The sequence below is a fragment of the Chelon labrosus genome, assembly GCF_963514085.1.
Source record: "Chelon labrosus genome assembly, chromosome: 16".
NCBI lineage: Eukaryota > Metazoa > Chordata > Actinopteri > Mugiliformes > Mugilidae > Chelon > Chelon labrosus.
Window position 1 is genome coordinate 26012945 of NC_140349.1, and position 16317 is coordinate 26029261.

The following is a 16317-nucleotide window of genomic DNA, read 5'->3' on the forward strand; positions in this document are numbered from 1 at the left end:
GTTGTATTAAAATGAATTAGTTTTTACTGGTGTACCCAATGAACTGGCGAGTGTATATAAATATGAATCTATATGGCTTGAAATTATAGTTCTGCAGATCCTCAGCTTTAATTGGAGGGGCTGAGCTAAGTTATCTATTTATGGCAAAGACAGGCCTACCACAATATAACAGTCATGGAGTGGTGCTGCAGGGTTCTGATAAACCTCCCAGTCAATAATGTAAACAGACTTTGAAGAGTCTCGTCCTGTTAAGTCGGAAATTCTGATGAGATGTCCTTAGCGAGAGATCCTTGTCATCTTTCTAATCTAAAGCATCAAGTGCGAGGCTCGGTCGGCGTCATTCAGAGGGGCGGGGTAAAGACGGTGGTGTGAATGGCACGTTGAAGAAAAAGGGGGCGGGAGCTCTAAAAATTACTACATCCACTCTCGCTGCCACCGCATCTTCTCAGTTTTCAAACAGATTGCATACCAAAGGGGTATCAGAGGACGCGTTTCTTTCAGCCTTATCGGGAAGAGTCGTTTGAGGATATTATTTTACCTATTACTCTCGTTCCAAGTTCAGCCGAGAAACCATATTTTCTGCGATGGCAAAGGGGGAAGGTTGTGAACAATCCTCCAACGCCAATTTACTGACTAATAAACCGGTCAGTTTGGATGGCATCAACCACGTCAGGAAGGTGAGTTAATCCATTGATTCAGAAATAGTCTTTAGTGAAGGCTTCTTCTTTCAATAACTTGATTCGGGTGAGCGAGAATGGAGAAGAATCGGGTTGGCCGACCATTTGAATGAATGATGGAACACCCGGCTCGCTGACATTTTTTAGGGAGTGTTCGAGGACGTTAAGCCCTGCTAGGCGCGCACCGTTCATTGTGTTATTTAGAGACAAAATACTAACTCAGAAGAACATTACATGAATGAAATATTAGATAAAACGCGTGAATCGAAGCAAATGTGGTTCATTTCTTTCAGTAAATCAAATCTACTTCAGCTTCCAGTGTACTCTCTCTTCCCTCTGATCCTCAGCAACGGTCGAGACATTATTCAGATGGTTCAAATCTTTAAAACCAGGGCTTTGGAAGACGTTGCACAAGCCAGTTTAAGTCATAATTTTGAAAGCTGAAAGCTGTAATGTTCGAGATATTTGTACTCATTCACCCAGCCGCACAGAGCTAAATTTAAATGAAAAAAAAAAAATGAAAAAAATACCTTTGTCTCTTAACAAATGCCTTTTAAATGTGGTCACGTCCGTTTTATGTTTTCAAATTACTCGTGTATTCCGGACTTTCTCATTTGCATGGCGGCTTCTCCAATTAAATTTATATTAATTAATTAATAATTAATTAATTTTTAATCGCGCTGAAAATGTGAGCCTCCCTCTAACGCCACGGGGAATGTTGTTTGTCTTATCTAAAAACAACGCGAGATATCTCAGGCTGCCTTCTCAATACCGGGTTAAATGAGACGAGTGTGCTTTAATCAGTGCTGCGTTCACGTGCGCATCTGACTCGCAACTCTGTCGCGTGTCAGTGTTTGTGAGAAGATCCTACCGAAAGAAATATGTAATGATTCATCTTTCTGCTATAAATAATACAACGAGTGTTATTTGTATGTAAGTAGTAGAAGGTTTACATTCATTTACATAGTAAGGTGTTCTAAAGAGACGGTACAAAATAGATATTTTTTGGTATTCGGTATTGGTAGTTTATTAACGTGATCCCTACTCCCAGAGTCACGTAGGCAACTAAGGAAGGTTTAATTAGTTTTTATGGCGTGTTTCTTGTGCTGATATCCGTTTTTCCCGATAGAAGCGAAGGTAACAGGAAGTACTGATCAAGGCGACGTGTCAGACACACGGAGTGCAGGCAGGACCCTTACCTAAAAGGTCCCATTTGAAATGAGTTTTTCACTTTTATGTCTTGTCCGTTTTTAAATTCGTCCATAGTGGCTAAAATCTTTTACAACATAGTCGATTTTGTTTTTTGTTTTTTGTTTTTTTTTTGGCTAGCACGGAATGTTAGAAAAAAAAACACCACCTGTCTCAGTGTGGGTGCCTCAGACCAGAGCATGTTATCAGTTTACAGTAGTAACATATCAGTACTGGTAGCACTGATAACAGAGGCTGTGGCATGTTCAATAAAGATGCTAGCCTTCATGTTTACAAAGCACAGCTGGACCTTTTTATTCACTACATAGACTAAATTATTTTTTTGCAGAAGATGCCACCATTCATTGCCCCTACCACTGATGCAATTAGGATGCACACTGCAAAGAGGAGTATTTCAAATCGGTTGCCTCACAGACATGTGAAAAGGGTTACAGTAATACACTCTGACGCATGACACATTCCTGTGATGACAGTGGCGGTGCAGCCGATGCAATGTATTCCTAAAACTGGGAGTGGCAGAAATGTACATGTAGTATTTTCCATACAGGTAGAACAGGTCTGGAAGAACTGAGGAGATGTGAGCTGAAAATTATTTTCATTTGTTAGTAATAGCCCTTTCCTCATTCAGCACCAGAGATGAAGAGTATCTTTGACTTGCTAAAGAGAGGGTAGACGAAGCAGCACTGAACACAACCTTTTGATTGGTCAGGAGGAGGGTGTGTTTTCCCTTCTGTTTGGCCAACGCTGATCAAAGCACTGGACAAACTGGCAGTCCTCCCTTAAGGGTTTAAGCCAGTCCAGAGTACTGCCAAGGTGCTGTCACCCTAACTTCCTGTGTGAGTGACTCCATGGTGTTGTCATGCTCTGGCACTAATCGACGCACATGTGCATTGCTATAGGAGGACCTGTTCAGAGTTTGTCTGAGGAAATTATTACATCTACCGTGGAGAAAATGGAGAAGAATAAACACTTGTTAGACAACCAAGGGTTTCTTGTTTCCCAGTGGCTGTCCCTGACTTCTACACGATACTTAGCTTTCAACCAGCTGAACTCTTGGGCTCTTAAGATTTCTGGCAATTAACAATTTAGGCCACATTCCTTATGAGGCTCTGAAAAGTGTGTTGTCTTAATCGGACTAGTGAGAAAGAGGCAGAACTCATTCATTCATTCATCTTCTATACCCGTTTAGTCCTGTTAAGGGTCACGGGGGTCTGCTGGAGCCTATCCCAGCTGTCATCGGGCGAGAGGCGGGGGTACACCCTGGATAGGTCGCCAGTCCATCGCAGGGCTAACACAGAGACATACAACCATTCACACTCACACGCACACCTACGGCCAATTTAGAATCGGAGGCAGAACTGAAGATTTGAATTGTTCAGACAGAATTTGAATTGCCTATTTATAAGCTGGTGGATCTGTACTGTATGGTGCTGTATTGCAGTTACCCTGTTAAGATTATGCTGCTGTCGTTGACTCTGGTGAATTGACCCCTCCTATAATTACAAGGGCTCGCCTTGCCGAGGTCTGCAGACAGCTGCAAATGCTTTAGGGCACTTTCTCCAAAGTTTGATTAATGTTGAATGTGCGGTATACCTACAGTCAGTGATTACTTTAAAGGTGTTATCTTGCTGTTGTGTTGATGTAATATTCTCTGATTCTGCCATGACCTTAATGTATTTATCCACTTCTTTTTTTTTTCAGCGTGAGAATAGGAACAGGTTGTCAGTCTGCAACAAGTTATGCTATGCCTTTGGTGGGGCGCCCTACCAGATCACAGGATGTGCCCTGGGTTTCTTTCTCCAGATCTATCTACTGGACGTAGCTCAGGTGAGTAAACTGAGATTATTTCCGAACTGTTCAGACATTTAGTGTCGCATTTGTGGCTAAGTATAGCCTCTCTGCTGTCTTTAAATGGCCACCTCCTCTCCGCTCTCTTTTCCTACCACATTATATGTTAGGTTTTATTTACAGGCTTGAGGACAGGAACACCCTGTGCCTTCAAAGCGCCATCATCATAAGGACACATACAGAATATTGTGGATGGCAAAGGTAGCTACAATGGGGATGATTGTCCGAGAAATGAAGTGATGGAAAAACTTTCTCTCGTGTTTCCATTAATGAATTGGTGATGGGGCTTATTGTATCAAAAGACTTATTGGGGCTTGTTCTGAAAAACGGTGAGGGGTGGGGGTGGGGGGTAGTATGATGAGGAGGAGTTAGCTTTAATGGGCTCCGACACTAATCTGATGATTAAATCCACGATGGCGTGTAAGTAAATGGCTTCCCAGGGTTTAGTTTTGTTCCACTTGCCAGAACATTGGTCTGTTGACTAAGAGTCTATTGGGTGACACAGCGTGATGTAGATTGTACAGTCAGGAGTCAGGCATTCTTAGATCCTGGCTTATCTCCTCTGATGAATAAAGACGGTCTAAGCTGCCAAGTGACACCTTTACAATTTGGCTTGATACTTGTTAAAGTTTGCCCTTTGAATAATGAAACATGGTAAACATGGTAACTGAACAGTGCTCGTTGAAAGGTCGGCTTTATTGTTATATGTAGCACTGTTTCTATTTAACTACAACCGCTTTGTCATCATGCTTGTTGCGTCTGGTGTAAGGCAAAGAAAACCATTTTGGTTTCCCTGAAGCTTTTTGCTTTCCATTTCCGTGCGAACAGTATTGCCCAGTCGTGTTTGAGAGGGCTTTGGTTGCGTACAGTACAAAGCAGTAACAGTACAAAGCAAAAAAGGCAGAATGCTCTGTCATAACATGTTGTGTTTGTCACGCAAAGCCAGTGTAGCGTTTTAAGATGTCTGGCTGTAGACATTGTCTCTTAACTCCAACACCATTTCCATATCTAAGGTTTCTAGTCAGACTGTGAACAATGACCTGTGCATGGAACAGGAAGTCTACTCCAGATATTTGTCATCTGGATACAATGCTGGCTACAATGCAGTAATATTAACCATTGACAACTGTCATGCGATGACAGCCAGTGGGATTTCAGATTGCATCTAGTGTGGAGGATGTACGGTAACTGTACTGACAATTGTGTATTTTCACTGTTACGGAGTATTCTAATGTTTATACTTCCACAGCTGGATCCCTTCTATGCCTCCATCATCTTGTTTGTTGGTCGAGCTTGGGACGCCGTGACAGACCCAACAGTGGGATTTCTGGTCTCTCGAACCCCATGGACACGTTTTGGACGCATGCTGCCCTGGTATGTTATACTCCCAGCCACAGTCAGTGAGAAACACTCAGAACTAGAGCTTTTTCATAGAGCTGTGTTTTTGTCCGAAGAGCCCTCCTCTTCCTGACGTAATATTGGGTCTTTGCAAAACCATTCCTATTACCTTGTCGAAAAAGGGTTATGTAATTCAAGCACGCACATTTGTGTTGGAAATGCTGAGTGGGGGCTCCCATCAGCCTTGGTAAGTCAAGGGTGGAAGTTTCCCAACCATTCCATGTACATGTGTCAGTGTTTGGGGGCGTGGTATTTGAAAAGCTAGCACCTCCCACGAGGGGTTACTGTGGGTTGGTCTGACGCAGTAACTGCTGATGTCCATTTAGGCTCCCTAAACCCCAACTCTCTCTGTCTCACGCCCACCTTCAGCTGCTGCTAAGCATACAGACAGTTAGTTGAAATAATCTGGATTACCGAATCCAAAACTAGTGTTTTATTTTAACTAAAACAAATACGGGGAATTCCTGCAGGGCTGATTTTGCACATTTCCCACAGCTATTCTTTGTCATGCCACTGACAAATATAACTCCTGCCCGCTACCAAGGCTGCTTCTTACTGGAAGAACAGAAACCTTTTTTTTCAGGAGGAAGGAATTCCATCCCGCATATCTAAATCTCTGTATGACGCTTGCTTTCAACTCATTCGTAACACTATCATTTGTGCAAAAAGACGCTTGAAAATATCAACAAAACACCTCACATAAAAATGTATACCCAGTATTTTGCTTTAAGTTTGTATGGCAGCCAGGCTAAGGGAGGGGGAGGCATGCTATGCTTCAGGCTTCTTTCATGAAAAGGTTATTGACCCCTTTCTTTTTGGTCTACATCCCCTCCCCCAATGGGGTTTCCCGTCTGAGCGTACTTTATTGGATTATCTCACACTTAAAAGTGTGATCATAAATATTGTAGGACATTCTTAAATGTTATTCCTGTGTTGTCACATACTGCAGACCCTCTTGACGGTTATAAGAATTCACAATGTTAGGTAAGGTGGAGGTATAAGGTGTAGGGTGTCAGTGGAGCTGCTAGTTATAGCAGTAGTTGCCATTCTCCTGTCAGCACAGACGATGTTTTAGAGTTACTGCTTCAGTACATACAGTACCTCATGCTAGGTGGAATGGGCTAGTGAAGGGGAGGCAAAAGGGTGACCAATAGTGAAATGGAATGAAGAGTTAAATGTCTATAATGAGCACCATAGGGAAATGCAGGATATCGGTGGTAATTAAAAATCTAATCTCCCAAGTTGCTTATGAGTACCTTGTTTAGAAGTGGCAAGATGCACCCAGGAAGGTCCTTGTGGTCTGCTCCTCAATTTCCCATGTTAATGCTGGTGTGCGTACCATGAGAATACCCGCATTAATTAATTTACACCTCAAAAATAAATATATTGTTACCATGGTTGATAGCAGTTCCTGAGAATGCCGGAAATATACCTTTGAGAATTAATTCACGCTAAGGCAGTTCTAGTGTCTTCACATGGAGAAAAACACAGTCAGTAAAGTAGCCACTGAGAACATTTATTGTCATACATGTACAATTTAAATTACCTTTTTCATGCGTTCTTAGAAACGTAAAGATCTTGTCCATAACTGGACTAACTGGCTGGAGTGTAATGCTTCGTATATCTTTATCATCATTTGCAGTCAGTGTCGAGATACTGATATTTGAATCTCAAATCAAAAGTGGGTCATGCAGGATGCTGCACTTGCTAATCGGGATCCATCTCGTTCATTTGTTGTCAGTGGGAGGTGGGTTGTGGTGGGATGTCTGGGGGTGCAGAAGAAGAGGTTGGAGGAATGCTTGGTATGTTCAGTCCCATTACTATCAGTTCAGTCGTAAAGATGCGAGCAGATGAGTGCGGTGTACGAGGGCAGGGAGGAAGCAGGAGAAATAGGAGAGCTGCTCTATCTTAAAAGCTCTGTGTTGAGGAAGTGAGGGGGAGGATGACTGGAGTCGGGCTCTCTCATTGGTCTATCCACAACACACCACCTACCTCGGCCAATGGCGCCTCAGCTCTCGGCTGTGACGGCTTCTGTAGGATTTTTAAAGAGCAGCTGAGCTGAGGAATCTAGGAGGTTACTGCAGTTCAAGTTATACTCGGAGAATCGCTGCAAATGAAAAATGCAAAACAAACACTAAATATCTAGTATCGATTTTTTTTTTTTTTTTATATAAATTAAAAAATGCAGAATGTGGATATTGGTGTTGTACCTTGCATTGATTCATTGATGTCAAAGAATTAAATCCAGTTCATCACTGAACATGTTATTTTAGCCACCCAGCCCAGTATTGTCCACCAAAAAGAAAGGTTTTAAAAAAAAAACAGTCCTCTCAACAAAACTGGTTTTGACAGTTGAGAGGCGCCCAAATAAAAACTGCAAAGTTACCTGAGCCAAGATGGAGTCCTCCCTCGTCAGCGTAGCTATTTCAGAGGACATTTAATATGATTCCAGGAGCCGTATTAGGTTAATACTAATATGGCCCGCTGTGTCATTGCAGTTCTGCAAGGACAGTGGAAGTCTGGACTTTGCCCTACCAAGCCTGAAAAAGGATACTTTAGAAAGACTATTTAAAAAAAACATCTTACTAGTTAAATTTGATTACATGCATGTTATTCAAGCCCATTTATGCACTTTACATAATTTGGTATGTCTTTATGTCGTGTGGCATTGTTTTACTTAGGATTACAAAGGTGCAGCCCTAAGTGTGCAGTCATTTCCACATATAAACATCTGTTCTGACTTGCCCACCACTCCTACAGTGTACAGTTAATCACGTTACGTGCATCAGAGAGCAGAGAGCAGACTTCATGCTGCTTTTGATTCTAAATGAGCTGATTAGCAGTGAGTCGACATGAAGCTGTTCAGTCGCTGAACACTTTGACTGCATGTTGGCCTTCTCAAGGGAAAGAAGTTGCACTGCTGTATTTACATACAACAATTGGCACGCTCTTCCTCAAAGACCATTGTGATGCGAGCATGACTTCATATCCTGTCCGATAAGGTTTGGCGTACAGGATATACGTATGAGCAGGACGCTGAATTCAGGTTCACAAACGTGACAGTGTTTTTCCACACAGCAGAGGTGTGGCTGCACTTCTGATTGGACTGTGTTGATCTGACCACGGGAAGAGCAGAGAACAGGAAATGACTAGAGGAATCTCCCTCCCACAAGATTTCTGACTCTTACTCCTTGTGGTGTAAATGTAGGGAATGCTGGACACAGGCACATACAATGGCCTCATTGAACATCATTTGCATAACAGGGAGGTGTTCATTCAATCATCAAAAGACACATAATATCGGGTGATATGGTGCTCAGTCTGTTTCTGGCATGTGACAACAAGGAACACAGTATCCCTGTGATGATCATGGTTAAATCAAGTGTAAGTGCAGAATAAAAGCTGGCGCAAGCTCAATGACAGACATGGGCACAATTTGTTGCGTAATGATGGACCCCTGTCTTTACAAAGACCGTTAGTGTTTGCAGAGTAAGACTGTTTTCACGCTCAAATAGGGTCATGTTTTCGTCCACTAATGTTTTTGTTGTTGTTGTCTCTTTTTGTTTCTTTCCCCTTCCCCTCGGTCCCATCCATGTGTAGGGTCCTGTTCTCAACCCCACTGGCTGTGCTTTCCTATTTCCTGATATGGTACGTTCCTCCCTTCGAGAACGGCAAAGTCATCTGGTATCTTTTCTTCTACTGCCTCTTCCAGACTCTTCAAACTGTGAGTACCACACTTGTAATACACGACCATGGCAAATACATCCAGCATTTACACCCTTTACAGAATCATACATCAAGATCCTTAGAGGACGTAACTGTAAATGTGATTCATGTTTAAACTGATCTGACCATAACATAAAGGTCCTTATTGTTGACAGTTACAGTTAAGTTCTTGCAACATTTCTTTAGGAAATCTTCTAATTTCAAAATAATTTAAAATAATGAAGACTGAAAATAGGAAGAGCTGCAACCTTGAAGCTTACTGGAAATGAATCCTAAGTTATCAAAAAAATGAAGGTTAAAAACAATAATTCATTCATTAATTCTATAAAGGGTTGGTCTGTAGATTATGTCTTGGTACATGACAGTAACTTTCTCATGCTCCTGCTGGTTTCCTATGGATAGCTTTATAGATTCTTAAAGGTGTCAATAAGAGTTTTAGGGATGCTGGTAGGTTGACTGCTAAGCTAACCTAACCAGCTGCTAAGAGTAGCCTCATATTTATTGTAAAGACAGTCGAGCGGTACCTAACTTCTCCTCTAATTTTAATAAACACATTTCGCCGAAATGTTTTATCATTTGCTTCAGTTTGTCTTTGCATGACCAAACAGTGGAATCATTTTCTCACCTTATTACTCTTTTTCCACTCGCATCAGTGCTTCCATGTGCCATACTCTGCACTCACCATGTTCATCAGCACCGATCAGAAAGAGAGAGACTCTGCCACTGCATACAGTGAGTATCATAGAAAAACCACAAGTACTCATTTAAAGCCATTATCTCTTAAAATGAATTTCCTGTCATCTAGTATGCCGCCTCTAATCTAAACTTGATCTCTCTTCTCATCAGGGATGACGGTGGAGGTTCTGGGGACTGTGCTCGGTACTGCTATCCAGGGGCAGATCGTAGGCATGGCAAACGCTCCCTGCGTCCCAGGACCTGGTGATGTCTTGGCAAACCTGACCAACATTACCAGCCTTACTGGATCCAATGACTCAGTCATTTCCCTGGAGCACACGGTAAACAGATTGATTTACTTTTCTTGTCCTGTCAGTGAAGGCTAATAATAACTTATAGATATTTGAATTATCATTTGAATTGCAAATTGTGTTTGCTAACTTCTGTTGTTCGTTCTGTACAGAAAGCTGCCTACATGATTGCCTCTGGTGTCATCTGCTTGATCTACATCCTGTGTGCTGTCATTTTACTTTGTGGTGTGAGAGAGCAAAAAGGTAAGACTTTATTCTTTCAGCCAACCCGACTCCACCATTCTGTTATCCATTCCTTTAAGTTATTGATCAAACCATAATCAGTCATAAAACTCCAAAAACCTTAAATTCAAAATTCTGGATTAGATGAACAAATCTTTCATGTGACAGAGCTTTTACTGATGCTTCTTATTCTAGCTTGGTAAGGATACACAGTTATAGCTTCATGTTATGGTATAACTTTGTGCTGACAGGCTGTGTGAAGGCTTTGGTTAAATTCAAAGCCTTGTGACTGCTGATGGGCTAATAAGATGTTTGTCCAGTAAACACTGGCCCTGAAAGCAGCCATTTGTGAAAATGAACTCATAAACAAGGTAGGGGGAATGATAAGTAATGTAAGTTTGCCTCTTTGTTTGTTCTTTCCTCCTTCCAGATTCATGTCGTCTCAGGTCAGAGCCCATGTCCTTCTTCCAAGGGATTAAGCTGGTGATGGGGCATGGACCATACGCCAAACTGGTCATGGTTTTCCTCTTTACCTCACTAGGTTTCATGGTGCGTATAGAGGCAGTAACACAAATGACTGTACAGTCTCAAAGGGATGATTTAGTTTCTATGAAGTTGAGTTTTATTTATTCCTAGTCAGTGTATCAACTACAGTAGATGGTATTTGGCACCACTCTAGTCTGGAGGAGCGGACAAGAGTACTGGCAATGAACTGCTGTGAATGGGGTCAGCAGCAAAGTGTTACTTATTTTATCAATCTATCTGATTAAGTGTACACTATATTTATAATATTATCACTGCTTTACCTTGCTATCAGGCATCCTTTTTCAGCAGGGTATCATCTGCAGACCAGCAACTCTTGTTTTTTGCCATGTAAATGGAGTCTGGTGACTTTGAAGCAAACAATATAACGGCTTCAGTACCATGCAGTAAAAGGCTGTCTGAAGTAAAGGAGAGATTTCTTTTTTTTTTTTGAAGTAGGCCTGATTTTAGGTGGCTCAAATACATTTTGCCGTTGGCCCCTTCCGCAGCTGTATAAAGCTTGGCTTCTGCAACAGGACTCATGTCTGCTTTTCTAAACTTGGACGTATCAGTCACCATCTACCCTAGACAATACACTGATTATTGATGTGCACTTCATATGACCACTCTTTATAGAAAACAAATGTATTTAGTTATGTACAGTATGTTCTTTTTGACCTAACTCTGCCAACTAGATGCTTGGACTCTCTCAATTGGCTTGTGCTCCCACCTAGAGTTTCTTTGGCATGGTTCAATGCTGGCATGTATAAAATATGTGCACTTGTGTGTTTACGCAGTAAAACTTGACTGAGTTGAGCCCCTGTGTTTTAATCTGCAGCTCCTGGAGGGAAACTTTGCTCTGTTCTGCAGCTACACTCTGGGCTTTAGAAACGACTTCCAGAATATTTTGCTGGTCATCATGGTGAGTACACTCGTACGCACAAAGGCACAATGTTTTCAGACAGATAGGTGTACCGTTCCCATGGCAACGGCTGCATCTCCATCGGCATATGAAACCTTGAGCACCCTGTTTGTGTGGAATAAGTTAAACCATTAGCTTCAGACAAAAGCCTTCCTTCCCAAGGCGAACACATAAATTGTCTTCAATTACAAGGCTTCTCTATACTTGGTTATAAAGCAAGGCTCCTGGCTGACTGCTTCCATAATGTGTGTGCACTCTGACTGCTCGGCCTGAATGCCACCTCATTCCCACAGACTGCAAAGGAGCCACATTTGTTTCTGCTTTCTTGTTAGAGCCTCCCGTTCATGTAAAGCTCTCTCATATAAAAGAATTGCCTTCAGCCTTCACATCCTGACTGGCATTAAACCCAATTAATTCATAGATGCACTTAGGTCACACAGCAGAACTGTACAGGGTGAGAAAGTACAGGTTAGTGAGGCTGAAAAGATTACATTCTTTGAGTCTTAACTTTATGGAAAGGATTATAGAGGAAAGGCAGTGACCTTTTCTTAAAGTACATTTATTAGGAAAAATGAGAATGACTTTTTTTGGACAAATTTTCCATGATCAACACTAAGACACTAATCCTCACCTTCAGTAATTTGATGAAATGTTGAGACTAATGCGCGCCTTTCAGATCTTATTAGAACAAAGTTAAACAAGTCAAAGTAACAAGTCTTATCTAAGAACCTGCACTTCAAACCTGCCTCCTGTTACTGGATCGCAACTAAGGTCAAAGGAAATGAAACATTGCGCCGGAGCAGTGGGGAGTTCATTAAATGCCACCAAACAAAGATAGCCTTGTGCGCCCTTTTTGCTAATGTGAGGCATGTTGCAGAGAACATGCAGTTACAAGCACATTGTCCTGCAACCTTGATGCAATGTTCATATCAGAGAAGTGACCTGGTTGCGCTCCTCAATTTCATTTTCAATATATAAACTCAGGTTGGTTCCATAACACATGTTTTATGAGCTCTGATGGAACGTTAAACCTTATTACATGGTAATAAATGTTTTTGGAAGAAAGTTTGCCAAGGACCAAGGGTGGTGTCCGTGCAAGGAAGTACCAAAGGTTGGAGATTTTGAATATGAAGTTCACTCGGTTCACGTATTGCTTATACAGCATAATATAAGTATATAAAAAAGCTTGAACTCGTACAGTAAATGAAAAGGAAGTGGAATTAAAATGGATGTTTACTCACAGTGAGAAACTACATGAAACGGCTCGTGTAGGCAGTTCATCTCGGCATAGCATTTCACTCATATCCATAAGAAAAGGTGGAAAAATACTGTTGCACAATGGCTTCGTGTGATTTCCACCTTAGCCAAACAAGCAGGGGTCAGAGGCCAAAACGATCGTCCCACCCCCATAGAGTGGGACGATAACTTCTATGGAATTCTGTATTGAACTGAGCTCAAATTTGTTTTGGGAAGAGCTGTTGAAGCCATATTGTCTTCCATCACCACTGTTGTGTTTGGCAGCTATGAGGGGTCAAATGTGCTTCTGCATCACCATGAGGAGGAACGGAGAAATTTTGGAATTGTGTTAAATATTCTGCTTTTTTCCTGAATTTTGGGTATTATGGAAACTTTTTTTCAGTTGTGGCTAACAGACTTGTAATGTTTTCTCCCCCAACTCAGCTCTCTGCTACTCTGGCCATCCCATTCTGGCAGTGGTTTCTGACTCGCTTTGGGAAAAAGACGGCGGTTTGCGCTGGCTCCTTGGTAAGGCCAACAATCCCATCGAAATGTAAAGCCTGTAAGGTTGACAGGATTTAAGTGTCATTTAGGAGTTGTAGATATCATCTGTAGTGCCACTGAGATGTTGATGTCCTAATGGGATTCTGTTTGTTGCAGTCTGTGGTTCCCTTTATGATTTTGGTGGTGTGCCTGAAGAGCAGCCTGATCGTCAGCTACATAGTCTCCTTCGCTGCTGGGGTTGGAGTGGCTGCTGCCTTCCTGCTTCCCTGGTAAGATCCCTGCAGGCTCATTATTTGGCGACTCCATTAGTAATGCACATACATGGCTAATCTTGACTAATGTTTTTTTTGTTCAGGTCTATGCTGCCTGATGTTGTTGACGACTTCCAAGTGCAAAACCCTGAATCCACCGGCCACGAAGCGCTCTTCTACTCCTTCTACGTCTTCTTCACCAAGTTTGCCTCTGGAATCTCCCTGGGCATCTCTACTCTCAGTTTAGAGTAAGAACTCACACAAGCACAATAAAAAAAAAAAAAAAAATCATGTCTTTCAAGCAACACACTGTGTCAAAAATATATATTAAAAGAAAAAAAAAAGTCAACTCTCCCAGCGCCCAAATCCCACATCAAAGCAAGGAATTTCTTTCACTTTGATTAGATTAACTCTAAGGCGGTAGTGTGCTGTGTGAATGCATCACATGACTGGCTACAGCAGTGTGGCTTCTGATCATTTTTTGGCATGATCTCCATTACTACCAACAAATGAATCATTTTAGTAGGTACATCTCTAAATGCTAGATCCTAAAGAACAAAATGTGCAGGACACTTTCCATGTCAGTTTTCTAATGATGTCTCTATATTTAGCTTTGCAGGCTACATCAGTAGAGGCTGCTCTCAACCGGCGGAAGTGGACTTGACCTTGAAGTTGCTGGTTTCGGCTGCCCCCATAGCTCTCATCCTAATTGGCCTGATCATACTTTACACGTATCCAATCGACGAGGAGAAGAGGCAAGGCAACCGCAAACTGCTTCAAGAACTGAGGTATGTCTATGAAAGACTGGGCTGTCATGAGTCTGTGTGCATCTGCAAAGCTAAACTCTAACTGAGACCTCTTTTTGTGTTTCAGGGAAAACGAGACAGATTCAGAAACGGAGTCCACTGAACTGGCCAACATTGTGTAGCACATTTCAATTAACCCACGGACCAACCGGGTGATCGACTGGCATTTTGCACTGGGTGGACCAATGGACCTGGGCCAGTCGGATCGTACGGACACTGCCTTGTGCTGCTGCTGCTGCTGTTCCACATACAAAACTTGACTCAAAACTGTAGTAGTGACGCAAAACACTGGCTCTCTCCTTTTGTTCAGTCACATCTCGAAAGCCTTACTTTTTGTAAAACAATCTTGACTTTTGAGTACTGTGTAATTTATTTTAAAAGAACTCCCATTCAGTTGAAATTGCACAAAACGGTGAGATGTGACTAGAGCATGTTCTGTCAGAGTTATTGGTGCTACTCCCTTGAGCTGAGCTGCTCCCGTGGTATGGAACATTAATGACCTTGAACACTGTTCTGAAAATGACTTTGTAGCGGTTAACGCCTTAATGTCTGCTCCTAATCTGGGGTTTTAAAATCCTGAAGTGGCACAAATTGTTGACTTGATCTTTTGACCATGTTTAAATTTGCTGTCATTTTTATAAATTCACCTGATGGTTTACAGAAACCTGCTGGCCAGTCTGGCTCTTTCCCACCTCACACACTTTCTTTGGTGTATTTTGGAAGTAATAATGTGATTTTTGGAACTAATGGCCAAACAGTAACAACTGTACTCTGAAGGCCTTGTTTTATTTCCCCACCATAGTACTGAAACCACTACAGCAGTGAACAACACTTAGTTGGCTCACATAACTGCAATGTTTATCCACCAATTGCATTACTTACAATATTTTATTTATAGCAGTGCTACTGAAGACAGGGAAAAGCTTTTTCCTGAAAATGCTTTAATTTCAATAACACTGAGCAAAATTCTGTCAACATCTGGTACTAATTTAGTGATGCCATTATTTAAGTATTTATTAGTTATGATTTTACTGTCTTTCTGTTAATGTTTGTCAGAAATACATACGCTTCTTGCAGTATTTAAATATATTTAAAGCCTGTAAGGTTGTTTCAAAATGGAGTGGAGTTGAATTTTAGAACATTCACACGCTTTTTTTGCGTGTTGGCATCACTACGTTTTTTTGTTGTTGTTGTTGTTGTTTTGTACTATATGCATTTAAAGAAAGGGAAGTGCATAACTGTTGGGGGGACTGGGACATGAACTTTTTTTTTTCTTTGAATGTTTATTTTTCATTTGTATATATTCTGTGAACATCTCAATTTGTGTTGCAAAGAGTTAAGATTGACATATTTCGTATCTGTTGATATGGAAATGTGTACATGCAGTGTCATATGTTATACATACTATTACATCTTTGACTTGTTGTCTCTGACAACTGAGTTGCTCGTGTGAAAATGTTTATAGTTTTGAATTTTGTTCCTCCTTCCTTACATCCCTAGTAGAGGATACTGTACATGCTAACACGGTGCCATGGTCACTCACTAATCCTGTAATAATTGCACATCTTGTTTTATTTTGTCAGTGTAGTGTCTTTTACGGATTTCCCTGGTGACTCTGAGGCAGTAGCCAAATGTGTGAGCTTTAATCCCACAGGGACACACAGAAGCCTTGTGAACACGCCTCCTGTGCATATGTAAATAGTGTATATGTCAACCTGTAAATATCTTTGGTATTTGTGGATGCAAGTGAAATGAATCTACTGTACTGTAGTTATTTAAGATAAAACAAAGTTGAGATGGCAAAAAAAGTTGTTAATAAATACTAATTGAAATGTGTACTATGAACAAGCTGTCAAGACTTATTTGCTAGAAGCAACTTAAGTGAGGAGATTTAATCCTCATGCATGCATTATGGATATTTAAATGCCTACAGAAGACACATTATACATATTCTAATATTTTAGTAGCTTCTTATAAACTCTGCCATTGAATATTATAAACTATCCTCAC

At 41.3% G+C, this 16317-nt stretch overlaps 1 protein-coding gene across 1 annotated transcript; it reads left to right on the top strand.

Moving 5' to 3' along the window:
* Positions 1-433: 433 nt before the first annotated feature.
* Positions 434-16145, top strand: mfsd2ab (MFSD2 lysolipid transporter A, lysophospholipid b). Its single transcript, XM_084563842.1, has 14 exons — positions 434-677; positions 3588-3713; positions 4984-5108; positions 8733-8856; positions 9512-9590; positions 9705-9874; positions 9997-10087; positions 10497-10615; positions 11427-11510; positions 13191-13274; positions 13407-13519; positions 13606-13749; positions 14113-14289; positions 14375-16145. Exons 1-14 carry the CDS (start codon positions 585-587, stop codon positions 14427-14429), a joined length of 1584 nt encoding a protein of 527 aa, XP_084419968.1. The 5' UTR covers positions 434-584; the 3' UTR covers positions 14430-16145.
* Positions 16146-16317: the final 172 nt, after the last annotated feature.

Coding starts and splice junctions, on each gene's coding strand:
- mfsd2ab (XM_084563842.1), top strand. CDS start 585: ATGGCAAAGGGGGAAGGTTGTGAACAATCCTCCAACGCCAATTTACTG. Junction 678..3,587: donor GCATCAACCACGTCAGGAAG/GTGAGTTAATCC, acceptor TTTTTTTTTCAG/CGTGAGAATAGGAACAGGTT. Junction 8,857..9,511: donor TCTTCCAGACTCTTCAAACT/GTGAGTACCACA, acceptor CACTCGCATCAG/TGCTTCCATGTGCCATACTC.